This window comes from Astyanax mexicanus, chromosome 9 (genome assembly GCF_023375975.1).
Source record: "Astyanax mexicanus isolate ESR-SI-001 chromosome 9, AstMex3_surface, whole genome shotgun sequence".
Classification (NCBI taxonomy): Eukaryota; Metazoa; Chordata; class Actinopteri; order Characiformes; family Acestrorhamphidae; genus Astyanax; species Astyanax mexicanus.
In genome coordinates, this window is record NC_064416.1 from 25,895,607 (window position 1) to 25,908,691 (window position 13,085).

At 37.5% G+C, this 13,085-nt stretch overlaps 1 protein-coding gene across 4 annotated transcripts in view; it reads left to right on the forward strand.

Moving 5' to 3' along the window:
• The window catches only part of ripor1 (RHO family interacting cell polarization regulator 1), a 96,413-nt gene that overhangs the window by 60,640 nt on the left and 22,688 nt on the right, over positions 1-13,085 (forward strand). For all 4 annotated transcript variants that reach the window (XM_015607589.3, XM_022679713.2, XM_015607588.3 and 1 more), the window contains 3 exons: positions 8,901-9,024; positions 11,801-11,953; positions 12,820-12,898. In XM_015607589.3, the coding sequence (XP_015463075.3) occupies positions 8,927-9,024; positions 11,801-11,953; positions 12,820-12,898 (330 nt within the window). In that variant the 5' untranslated portion in view covers positions 8,901-8,926. The remainder of the gene's footprint in view (positions 1-8,900; positions 9,025-11,800; positions 11,954-12,819; positions 12,899-13,085) is intronic.

Here is a 13,085-nt window from a genome sequence, read left to right on the forward strand (position 1 = left end):
AGAGCAAATTTCTGAAAGAGTGAGAACCATAGCAACTGTTACAACGTGAGAGCAGATTGCACAAATATGTTGGGAGTTTCATGTTTGGTTTTATGTTGGGTTGTGGGTTCAAAACATGTCTGCTAAGCTGTTGGGCCTTTGCCTTTTCTTGCTTTCTGGGGTGCTTAAGCCTTGAGGTTAGTAGGACACAAACAGAGCAAATAATTATAGTTGAAGTGACTAATCTGAGCCTGACAGAAGCTTTATTTGTCTCTAGTCTTTATTTTTATTGCTGGTGCTAAAGATATTCTAGTGACTAACGTGTGCCTGAATTTTACTCTGCACTGAAATAAATCAGTGGCAGGAGTAATGGCCTACCGCATGATTCATATTACCTACTACATTCTGTCATTCTCATAACTGATGACTTGCTGCTCATTATGATATCTAATATTTTGCCCTGATGTGGCAGACTCCTCTAGATTCATCTTTCTGCAACTGGAGAATCTGGAAAAAGGTAGTTATGTTCATTTCCATTTAGAGTTAATGAATGTAAGGAAAAATAATTATTTAAGAAAGCATAGTGTCTTCTAGTGTCTCCAGCTGAACTGGAGTTTTATTTGGGTTCATCCAAGCTGCTGTCCTCCTACTGGGATTTATTTTAGTATCTGTCAAACGTTGCTTATGGATGAGGAAACGCTGGGAGAGAGATTATCCAGAGAAACAGCATGGAGTAAAGCTTGAAGGGAGAGTGAAAATGCTGTGAAAAAAGACTATAAGCTGCAGAGATTTCTCTCAGGTCTGTACAGGTATTTTAGGCTGCATTCATATTAAAATTTTATTAAAAAGTTTAAATATGATTGTGCTATTGAGGAAACCCCCATGATGTGGAGATCTGTTTTCCCTATTTGACCAAAAAAATCTGTTTTTTGTGTATTATTAGGCTTAATGATGAGGTCTTCTAGACATATTTGACAAGCAAAACTCCACCCAGTCCAGCAGAAACTGCTTCCTATGTGCTATGTCACTGCATTTACTTAAATAGTTTAAACAGTTTTATTTTCGTCAACATAGACTACCAAAGCTGTTGCATCTCTTAATTTTGCGGATAAAAATGATTGAATTCGGGCCAGCGGCCATGTTTGTGTTGTGCTAAGATCTGACTCCCCTGTAGATTAACCCTTATTTATAAACTGAAATAAAAAAAAAAGTTAATTGGTTATTCTCTCATTCTTCTGCATGTGATGCATGCTCTCAAAAGGAGGAGAATTCAGCACAACACCAAGAAAGTCAACTCATCAATCTGACAACATTCTTACAAGCAATCAGTGTAGTAATATAAGAAGTATAAGAAAGGTGCTTTTTTGTGCGCTCACTAAACTGTAGTGTATGACCAAAATGAACACCCAAATGTTTGCATACAACAAAAACATGAATGAACACGGTTTGGAATTTCAGTTGTGGTACTGTCCATAAGGATATACACACAAGGAAATAGTTACTGTACATGTGTAAGAGCTTTATATATCAATTCATAATGTCACAGTATGTAAATAGGCTACTATTTTTACATCAGTGTTGACATCAGCTTTAAGGTTTTCAGATTAGATCATGAGCTTTAAACTGTATGTCCCATGTTTAGTTACATAGTTTTACAGCTGTTTGAAGATGATTCACTGCTCTTAATAATATGAATCATTGGCAGGCCTGCAGGTGTGTGCTAATATGAGCACTGCTAATGTGGATTAAAGGTATTTGTTCATAGATTAGCTATTACATCAAGAAACTGCAGCATTGCAGTGGAATCAGCTGGTGGTGTTTGGGTTAGGCCTGGTTGACAGCTTGAATCCTGTTTCAGTCATTTTGTGAGGGATTGTGGGTGGCCCCTCGTCCACTTTGTTGTTCTGGAATTGTCCTGGAACAAGGCCAGGCAGCCTAAACAAAATAAACACCCTGATCCACGGGCTTCTGAACCTGCTGGCCCGGGCCAGCCTCGATTATCACAGAAGCCAGTGGAAGGCCATGGATTTGCAGTGGAATTGTCTAATTGCACCATAACCAGTGGCGTCTGTGGTGGCTGATCTCAGAGTTGTTCTCCTTCTCAGACAGGTATGAAATGCACTGCTCCCAACAGGGTAAGGCCGGGTAGTCTGAGCTTTGGTAGTTGAGGCTTATTTTTTCCCCTCATGGAAGCTTCCAGGGCTTTTTTAGGGTTGGGAGGACAGAGAGAGAGCGAGGCTGGAGCATCAGACAGACTGCAGTCAGGACAAGTAATGTGTCGCTTGCATGTGCCTTGTTTACATGGGGATGAACAAGAGGACGAGGATCCAGATGAAGGTGTGTGTGTGTGTGTGTGTGTGTGTGTGTGTGTGTGTCTGAATGGGTGGAGATACTTATGTGGTGTGAAATGGAATGTATGTTCATGTATGTTCAATGTATGGTGCACTGATACTGTATCTGATGGCTGATACTGGCACCTTAAATTGCATCGATATCTACAACAAAGAAGCAATACTGTGAAAAAGTTTGTGTTGTGGGGTGGTGTCACATGTTTGTTGAGTGATCTGAAAGTGCCTAATTAAATGACTGCAAAAATATTTTAGAATTGTAAGAAAAATATTTATCTTATAATATTGCACTATTTTTTGGCAATACTGTGTTCATTTTTATTTATTAGTTTATATCTTTAGGTTGATGGCAGGCTGTGTTTTTTTTTTCTTTTCAAAAATTTGATTAAAACAATTACAATTACAAACAATTGCCTTTCTTGCAGTATCACAATGTATTGTAATATATTACATCTGAAGTCCTATATTGTAATATATATCATATCTGCACACTCTTGCCAATACACAGCCCAACAGGATGTAAAACCCAGATTTACATGTTTAAAAGTAGAGAATTAAAAGAAAACAAGGCAAAAGTCACTCATTGAAGCCTGGTAACCCTTTTTGGGACATTTGCTCACATTATGGTTAGTTTCCTTTGGTATGCTTCATAACAAACCATGTGAAAATGTTCTGTTTGCATTTGTCAGACCCATCTGGGACGATGGCAAAAAAGAAAATACAGTACTACATTCAATACTTGTCTTCTGAAGTAGGGTAGTATTCTGAGTCATTTTAACATGAAGCAGCATGAAACAATGACAAAGATGACATTTGTTTAAAACTGATGGAATCTTGGCAATATAGCTGGTAAACCTGATGTTAAACTTAAACTCATACTCTGTGGAGTATATCTAATCAGGTTGGGGTCACATCGAGGTCAGATCACGTTCTCAAATGAACAAACTGCTCCAGAGTTTGTTTGGAAGTGAAACGAGATCACCTCTACCCAACAGTCTCTGTGTCGTTGTGTTTTTACTGTTTTTCAGACTTTTTCTGGTTTTGGTACTGTTTCAGTACTGATATCAGTACTCAGTTGTCGGACACTTGACTACTTGTACTGGAAGAGAAGGTTAGCATTGGTTCATCCCAATGCAATATTGTGACATGATAACATCAAAATATCATCATCCTGATAACGCCCAGCTACAGCACTGGAGAGCTGGTACAGTTCAGTTTTATTGTGAATACACCCTTAATATTGTCATTAGTTGATTTTAATTGATTTCGGTGTGTTTGATCAGCAAACTCAAGCTGGACTTAAGTGGTCCTTTATCATGCATGGAGTGAGATCAGCCTGTTGATGATTGTCTTCAGTGGCAGATAACCTTATTTAAATAAACGTTTAGATCTCATCTATTGTCATAGTCAGCATTAGTTTAGAGTTTGTCACCCATTCTTTGTGGTGACTGTGCAGAGCAGTGTGTGAAATGGCTTATGTGAGGAAGAAGGGGAAATTGATGTGGGTCACTGGTCAGCTGCAGATGTTGTTTTCTTGGCTTGTCTGTGTCAGAGGGTAGAATATCCTGCGTGAAGTGAAAAAACAGCTTTTTCCTTCAGGCTCAAACTGTTTCCTCTCCTGCAGGCCTGACCCGGGTTAGCAGATTTTGTTTTTGTAGCTTCTCTGTATGTAGCCACAGCAGTGCTCAGAATCTAAATGTGCCTTTTAATTTAATCAAACAAAAAATAACAGCCTTATTTGAATAGATTCTTTTTAGATTCATTTATTAGTTTAATAGGGACAGTGCACATTGACAAATCTTTTTTTAAGTACTTAATATTTCTCCACCCTATTTATTCTGAATATTGTAAATCTTATAATATGTAAATTCATTGATTTGTGAATTTTTCACTGATTTCTATTCGTTACAGGAAGCATAACATAAATTTACACACATTTTTCAAAAATTCAGACAAAGACACCCATTGTTGGGATTCGTGTCAGTTTTTTGTTGCTATTGTTTTGTATATATCAATATCAGAATTATATTATATTGAGCAACATTTTAAAAAATATAGTTATGTACATTTTGGCCATATCATCCAGCCCTTCTTAAAATATTTCACACTCCACACAGACCCTCTTTACCCTTCTGCTTTAGTTATTCTCTAGCAGGCAGTTGATGCAAATGTGTGTGAGTTTTGCCTGAGGAGCAGAAGTACTTGTTGCTCAGAATGAGGAATGAAGTCAAGCTTTAAAGCTGTTTTTTTTTCCTTTGCGACAAACTGGAGCCTTGCCTCTCTGGGGGAAGATCTGAGGAAGACGGGCTCTCGGCTCTTTCTTTTCTGTCTCAGCTAGACACTCTCAGGGCATCCACATGGGTCATTAAGATAGAGGAAACAACATTAAATGCAATTTACCAAAATAAAGGCCTTTACTGTTTTATTTTAATTCATTTAAATGCTTTTTGTATTTAGAAAATGTTTGTTTACTGGATTTTCTAATATTGTTTTCACTCATCTATTAAGGTTGACTGTAGTATCTGCTTTCACATTTTTGTATTTACATTGTTTGTACGTTTGTTTTTTGCGTATCCCTAATGGTAGGAATAACCACTCAAGTCCATCCAAATACCTAAATGCTGAGTATCGGCCAATACTTATCTGATCAGATTTTTGTTTATATTTAAATATAAAGCCATTTAATTTAGCTGCTGATTAATGAAGATGTAAAATCATCATTTTTTACTGTCTGACTGATCTCCCTGATAATTTATCTTTGTTTCATATCAGTATTATGAAAAAATATTTATTATATAAATAACTGATGTTTTTGTTTTTTTCCAGCTAACAATGTAAAATAACTATTTTACACATGGCCTCTGGCATGGCAAAAGTCTAGAGACTGTAGTATGTGAATTGGTCCCAACATAGCTGGGGAATGCTCACCAGTGTATAAGTTGTGAGGTGTTACTTTGTGAGTCAGGTTGAATGCTGTTCAGAGTTCAGGGTGCCAGATGGACGGAATGTTCCATTTCCGAAATTGTGAGGTTTTTTAACGTTTAATTCTTCACAGTGTCACACGTACGGGGAATATGTCATTGCAGGCATTATCACCCACAGTGGACAGTGCAGTGGGTGGTAATGATCAGTGGGGTCTGGCTCACATCCACAGAAATCACATCCACATTAAGGGCTGAAGGTCCCATGCGCACGTCACACAATTCAGTGCAATGTTCTTTAGCATTAATAGGGAATGGCTAAAGTCTTCGGACACAACAGTAGTTCCTGTCTTATTACTTTTTTTGACATGGCAGTGGTAAAAACAAAGAATCTCACACTGTGTTGAGCTTAAAATAGCCATTACCTACATAAAATATATCTGAGTTGGGCCCGATTCTGATTGACTGTATCGAATTTGGACATTTGTACTTAATTTGTAAATAAAGAGTCAAACTAAGTGGTTTCAAAATAGTCTCAAAGGGACAACCACGATGCATATAAAGATATTATAAAGAACTTGGACTTGCTAGTTTATGAACCTACCCTAGTTAACAGATCAGATCATTGAGTTTACCCTGCCTTTTATTGATCCTGTCTAAGTGAGTTGTAACCATCATACGGACCACAGTTTTCAGCCATGCAGTCATAGGTGTTCTTCAGGGACTCATTGTGGTCTGAAGTTGTGGGGCAGCCATGTTGAAGGGCTTTATGAAGTGTTAGTAGCTTGGCTTGCATAGTTTCCTGCTGCCACTCCCACGGGTTTAAAATAAACCCTGGCTTCCTTCCTCAGGCTAGCGATGCATCTGTGTCTCTGTGAAACTGCCCATCTCTGTTGACCCACACACTCCAGCTAACACTTGACAGACTAAACCAAGGTGACCAAATAAAAAACACAACACGAAACGGCATCAGGGGTGAAAAATAACGCTGACTCACTGCTCCACTGAAAAATCCCAGTGTTTCAGCCACTTTACATTACCATAATTGCTATGATGTGCCTCTTAAGCAGTTTCTGGCAAAAGTGTCCTCATCGAGCAATAAGAAGAGCATAAGTACATTAGTATGCCTTGAACAAAATCTCCATCCGTGTCCAAGTTCCCCTTGGCTGCTCCAGCAGTAGTGCGGAGTGATGTCATTCAAGGCCATGGCACTGGAAGTGGCAGAGTCACAGTTGAAGCTTTGTGCCACAGACAAGAGGAGGAAAGGAAAGTGTGCTCGAGTGATATATTTTTTTTGACAAACAGGGGCTATGCTATATGGCACTGATTTTTTTATTTGCTCTTATCAGGTATTTACACCTATGTATGTGTCTCTGAATTGGGCTTATCTGAACTTCTACACCTTTAATCTAGTCTAGTCTAAAGTATTCTGTGTTCTGGCATGAAACTGATTTGGCATAAATATGTGCTCTGCTAGTCTAAAATGTGCATGCCTGTGTGCTTCATTTATTAAAGATTTATAGAGCACTTAACATTTTCATTTCAGCAGACTTATGAAGCACAATACATTTACCTTAGCAGTGTTACTCTTTCTGCTCAATCAACTTGATTGTTATTCAAAATTTCAAGTTGGATTTTTTTTTTTTTTTTTAACAGTGTGTGAGTTCAGAAAAAAATGAAAAAGTTTTCCTCTGGTACACTCAATTACAGTACACTTTCTGTATATCCTATAAACTTTATTTTACTTCTCAAATACCACTGTGTTTGTCTGCTATAAGATATATTTAACTGAAATTGCTGATCTGAACAACCAGTGATTTTTAAAGGAAAATCATGAAAATGATCAAGGGTGCCCAAAATTGTTCATACCGATGTAAGTACCCAGTGTTGTTGTAAGGATATGGCTAGTAATTAAACACATTTAATAAATGGGCTTTGGCCTCTATTAACCACAGCAGTAAGCGCATGCAAACAGGGAAAAAGAGGCATGAAATCTAAGCTGATCATTCACATTCATGGTGCACACGGCTTTGTAAAAATCTGATCTGTTTCACCTTAAAGCAATAAATCTGATTCACGTCCTTCCAAACTGGAATGTGAACATAATAAGATTTTAGATTTGGGTTGTAGTTAAAACCTGTAAAACCACAGTGACAGCCTAATAACATTGAATTCTGAAGCGTAGCCTGATAAACATGGTCACCTCAGGATCTCTTGGACTTTCATTGTCTTTGCTGTGTTGTGGGCGGAGTAATTCTGTCTAGGTGTGGTTCCTGTCCTGGCTCTGGTCGTCTCTGATCGAGTATTCCCTCTCATGTGAAAGTGCATTGTTTCTGGAGATCAGTGTGTGTGACTTTGATGAGAGTATTCCGAGACGTCTCCTGAGTCACTGATCAGATACAAAGTGAAATCGTGAAGTCAACCAGGAAAATTGTGACCGTTTATCTCTGATGGAAAAGAGTGGACACGCTCTGTGGTTGTGAGTCTGCTGATTCCTTCTATCTTATTATTCAGCATTCAGCCCTTAAAGCACAACTTTTTTAAGGGTGGTGTCCAGGATGTTCCCCAGTCTAAAATCTGAATGGGTCTGCACTGCCTTCCTGAGCTCCTTGTGGGGCATTGTTTCCAGGGTGGAAGCCATAAACTCACTGTTCTCTTTCTCTCTCTAGCAACTTGTCTCCAGAGGTCTAGGATGAGGGTGGGAAGGAACCACTGGGAGTGCTTGCTTAGCAACAGTGCAGAAACCTATATTGGAGTGTTGTCAAGCAGTTTACAGATGTTTACAGATGTTTACACCTAAGCTTTGAGGTAGAGGATCTCTGGTTTGAAACTGTCAGGGTAAAGAATGTACTTTGGAAACATCTGACTCACATAACGCTCCAAGTCGTTTATATAAACATACGCCATAGGTCTACGTCACAAACCAAGACAGAAGGGCTTAATGGACTTTTGGGAAGTTTTTAAAGTGACAGACGTTTTTTTCCACAGCAGTTTGTGCGGATTTCTCTCCTACTTTTGAGCCAAGTGGTGGGAGCAGAAATATATAGATGAAAGGATAAAAAAGAGAAAGGCAATAGATGTGTATCTTGCATAACATTCTGTCCAACTCTCTGAGTCCTTATAAAATGCTTTGATGTTGAGCAGAGCCCATTTTGTTCTTAATGGCTTTTTTCCCCAGTTACATCACCATTGGGGGGCCTATGATCCACTGAAGCAAAAGCATATTTCAGAATTTTGTTTAAAGTTTCTGTTTGATCAAAAATATTAAGCGTGTGGTAGAATGCTGAAGTTCCAATGCTTATTTTATTGAAGTTTGCAAGCAAAACTTACTGTTATTATTAATACTATCTTATATTTACCTTGATATTATATTATGTCGTTTTCAATATCTAAATAGCTTTTATATTTCTGCTGAGAGCTTTCTCCGATATGATGTTTTAGCCTGTGGAAATTTTCTATCTGCTGGTTTATTTAAGAAGCTTGGCATATAAATATTCTCTAGGGCAGCGTGCTTCGATAAAGTAGCACACGATAGCAAGCTCTCAACCAAAACTTAAATTTTGGTCCATTACTAATCAATATATAGCACAATAATTGTTTTGCCCACTGTACTTTGTGCTCTCTAAATGTCTTATGTTCTGTTTGTTTACAGGGAGTCCCTCCAGATCAGCGTCCACCATGTCCCTGTCCGTCCGGCCGACGCGCCGAGTCCTCTCCAGGCCAATCACTAGGAGTCAGTCATTTGCTGGAGTCAACTCCTACGATAAACACTACAGGTTAGTTCACTCTTAAAGCCTTAATAGTTTCGGACACACACAAATCCAACATTCAGCATCCTGAGAGTGAGGAGATGTGGTAGATTGGTCCGAAGTCTCAGGACATGATACTAGTGATATTTAGCTGTTCCATGTTCATAAAGCACTGCATTTGTCTATTGCTTATGTCAATGTAGAAAGCATTTATATAAGTCCATGCATTCATATGATTTTGCCCCATTGTTTAGAACAACTGCCAGATTTACAGTGTGTCAGAAAGTAGTGTAAAAAAATGGAGATTTTTTTTTTTGCCAAATACCATTGATATGCTAAAAACAGCCTGAGTGGATTCTGTTTAAAAAAAAAAAAAGAAACTCCACTGTCTCAAAATATGATGTAAAAATGCAATGTGTTTTATACAAAAGCTATAATGGCTAAATCAAGTCTTCACTGTATTGAACTGAATACAGATTATGAATGGTTACACACCTAGTAATTTCTGTTTTACCCCTATAATACACAAACACAGGCAGTACAGTGTAACTTTTAACTGTCTGCTGCTTTTCTGTTGAGAGGTCACACCTGACAGGACATCCTGTAGATCATACGTTTCCTCCCCTTAGGCTGGGAAAGCCTGGAATCCTATTGACCGCCCAAGAAATTGGCCTCTCAGAACCTGACAGTATGTGGAGAAAAATGTGTTTTACTGTGCGAGAGAGTGATGAAGATGGAGAAATCCTTTGTGTGTTCCCTTATTGCATCCTTCTTCAAATTCTACTCATTACTGGCATTACTGATGCTTTTGAATAGTAATTGCTGAGTCATAATGATCACATCAAAAATAATGCCAGTGAATTAATGATATTTTTAAAGTCATACTGTGTTCTCAGTGACATAGTTAACTAATTAAGGTGATCGAACACTGGACATGCTGTGCATTTAATGGAAACTATTATCTGTTTGAGATAATAGTTGTCATCCCTTAACGATTTATGAATTACTTATGAGCAAGGCGTGACTTCAGTAAACTCTAGAGAACCAGCTTTCTCCAAGCTTTTTTTTATATATATAAAATTCTTGCATGTAAAAAGTCATAGATTAAATATTATAAAATATTTATATAATATAATGCTGTCTAACAGGTGAATGTTAGAAAGTCCAGTGTTATGTGTGTTATTATAATGTTATAATATGCAGTAAAAAAGAGAGCATATCAGTTTTTTCATGTGCTATTTATACTTGCAACTTATTTTATTATTATTATTATTATTATTATTTATTCAGGAAAATTAATCTTTTGGTGCCAATAACATACATACAAAGTTGAAATAATGGCTACATTGAGTGCTCCTTGTAAAGACACATTCTGCCCTGAATCTGTGATACAGTGTGTAAAGAAAACAGTGAAAGGACCTTTAAAACAGCCAGCAAATTCCTGTTTTTAATTTGGTTTACTCTTACACTTACTTCTTCACCTGAAACCTCTGACACTAGATACACATTAGCTGATTCATCAGCTAAAGGCTTGATGAGTATTAGTGTTCATGATTAGTAATCACATATTAACTTCTTAATTTAAACTCTCAGCATATTGTTTAGGTATTAATCTTCAGACTTATCATGCAGTAGTTACTGTAAATGATTCTTTAAATGCTGTGAACTTAGTAAGTTGATATGGGTTCCCACATACAGATACGTATATACAGATCTAGCCCTCACAGATTTTAGTATTGATTTACATTCTGAACAAAATCTTCTGAAGCAGATATTGAGATATTCCTGTCAGGGCAGACTAGTAATCATCTCAGTCTAATTGTTATTGAAGTATCTGTCATTATACCCATAGAAGCTGTGGTCACGTTTCATATTGATCTTCTGTTCTGAGAAGTGGTATTGATTTAGGTTTCATTTCAGATGTAAGCTGCTCATGATCGCACATCTTGCTCTCTCACTCTCTTTCTCTCTCACTCTCTCTCTCACCCTAATGAGAGTAATTGGAGAGAACAAGAGAATAATTGGAGGAATTTGTTTGATAAAGGGAAGGCTTCTGTGAGTCAGAATAGATCTGATTACCTTATATATAAATCAATTCTCATCTCCTACTGTCTGAACTGTGCTGAATCACAACACATCATGTTCTGTTAATACTAGGGCGGGGTGATGTGGCAGAAATATAATATCACAAAGTTAAAATGTATCCCTAGTGAAAGATCTTTAAAACTATCATTTAAATACTCTCCCATACTGAGTATAGAATTTTTTTTCTAAATCTGTTGGGTCACTGTTTTTTTAAGCACTGATAATATCATCAATATACTTAAAAATGATATTCAGTTACATTGGAGCTACTTTAAAAGTATTTTTGTATAACTATATATATTTGCAGTTTATATGGATGCACTACATAATTTGCAATTTAGTATTTTGGAGGATTTTTCTGCTATATTCCATTTTCTTTGTTAAATTATTTATTTTGTTACATTTGTATTTTTTTATACCAATCATGGTCTTGGTAAGTTACTGTTTTTCACAAAATAGACTGAAGTTATTTTTTTATATCACAAAGTCAAAATACATCAGTAGTGCTGTATACGCAGTGGAGATGAAAATTATATAATGTGTGGTGAAACAAGAAGGTGGTTATAATGTTATACTTGATCAGTGTAAACATTTTTGTGTAACTATTTGTATTGCTACTAAAATTCTGCAATTTCCTTCAGGATCAATGAAGAATCAATCTATCAGTCTACCTGTTCTCCTTTAAGACTGTGTGTATGCTTGTGCATGTGTGTTTCAGGAGCCTCTCTGTGTTCAGAACTCCAGCGGCTACAAGAAAGACTCCCTCCAGAGGAAGCAGGATGTTCACACTCTCCACCAAATCTCCACCTCCAAAGGTGCCCCAGCCTGAGAGGCTGGATGAAGTCTACGAGGCCCTAAAGAGAGGACTCCAGTGAGTCTGCACACACACACACACACACACACACACACACTTCTCTTCACAATACATGTTCCCACACTTACAGGATCTCTAACTCGATTTTCCATTAATGCTCTCAAGCGTGAAAAGTGCCTACTGTACAATAAAAAGCCGTTAAAGCACACAGCAGTGGCAGTATATTATCATGCCTGCACATGTGCAGAAAGCTGTACAGAACTACGAGCTGGCCCTGTGTTCATAATCATCCTCTCAGTTGGAGTGTTGAATTTTATGGTTGCAATAAATATTGTAAAGAGCTCATTCTAGCTCAGCAGATCTAGCACTGATATAGAATTTATCTTTAGAAGCATCTACAGAGGATGCATCTTCTTTTTTAGCATACAATTTATGATACAATACGATATTTTAGCCCTAATAGTAAATAGCAAGTCAACAGTGCCAGTGTTGAAGGAACCAATTAAACCCTTAATTTAATGCCCAGGTTTAGTTGTTGGCCTAATCCATATTCAGACAGGATTAGTTTTTCACTTTCACAATTTGGGGTAGTGTATTTTTACTACAATATGTCAGGAAAATATATAACTGAGACACACAGGATAAAAAATCTTAGCATATATGACTGAGATGGGAGGGATTTAGTCAGACATGACTAATCACTGAGGATGTTTATTAATAACTACTTGACCCCAGCTTCCCAGGTAAAATTATTCCTGTCCACATTCAGCTTTTGATCAGAAAATCTGCTGTTTTGGCATAATTTCTCAACAAGTGTTGAGTTTAGGCACTTCATACTGGAAGCCACCAAAAATCTACTGTTTTAAACTTGTTGTTGATTAGCTGATGTGCAGACTGTTTAATATATTTGTTTGGGTTTCTAGATCTTACCTGCAGGTCCATCAGATGGAGCTGGACAGCCTGAATCGCCAAATGAAAGAATCCAAGAGGAACTCTCGCCTGGTAAGAAAAAGGGCCAGCTTGCTATGTACCATAAACTGTTATACTTGAGCCCAAATACATGCAGCAATCTTGAAAAGAAAAAATCTAATGATAGGTTAAAGTCAGTTACACTCCTCCCAGGAAACATGCACCTGTGGATCCCTTATGGGTAGTCCACTTGTGAACCAGAATGTTTTGTCTTTGGGTT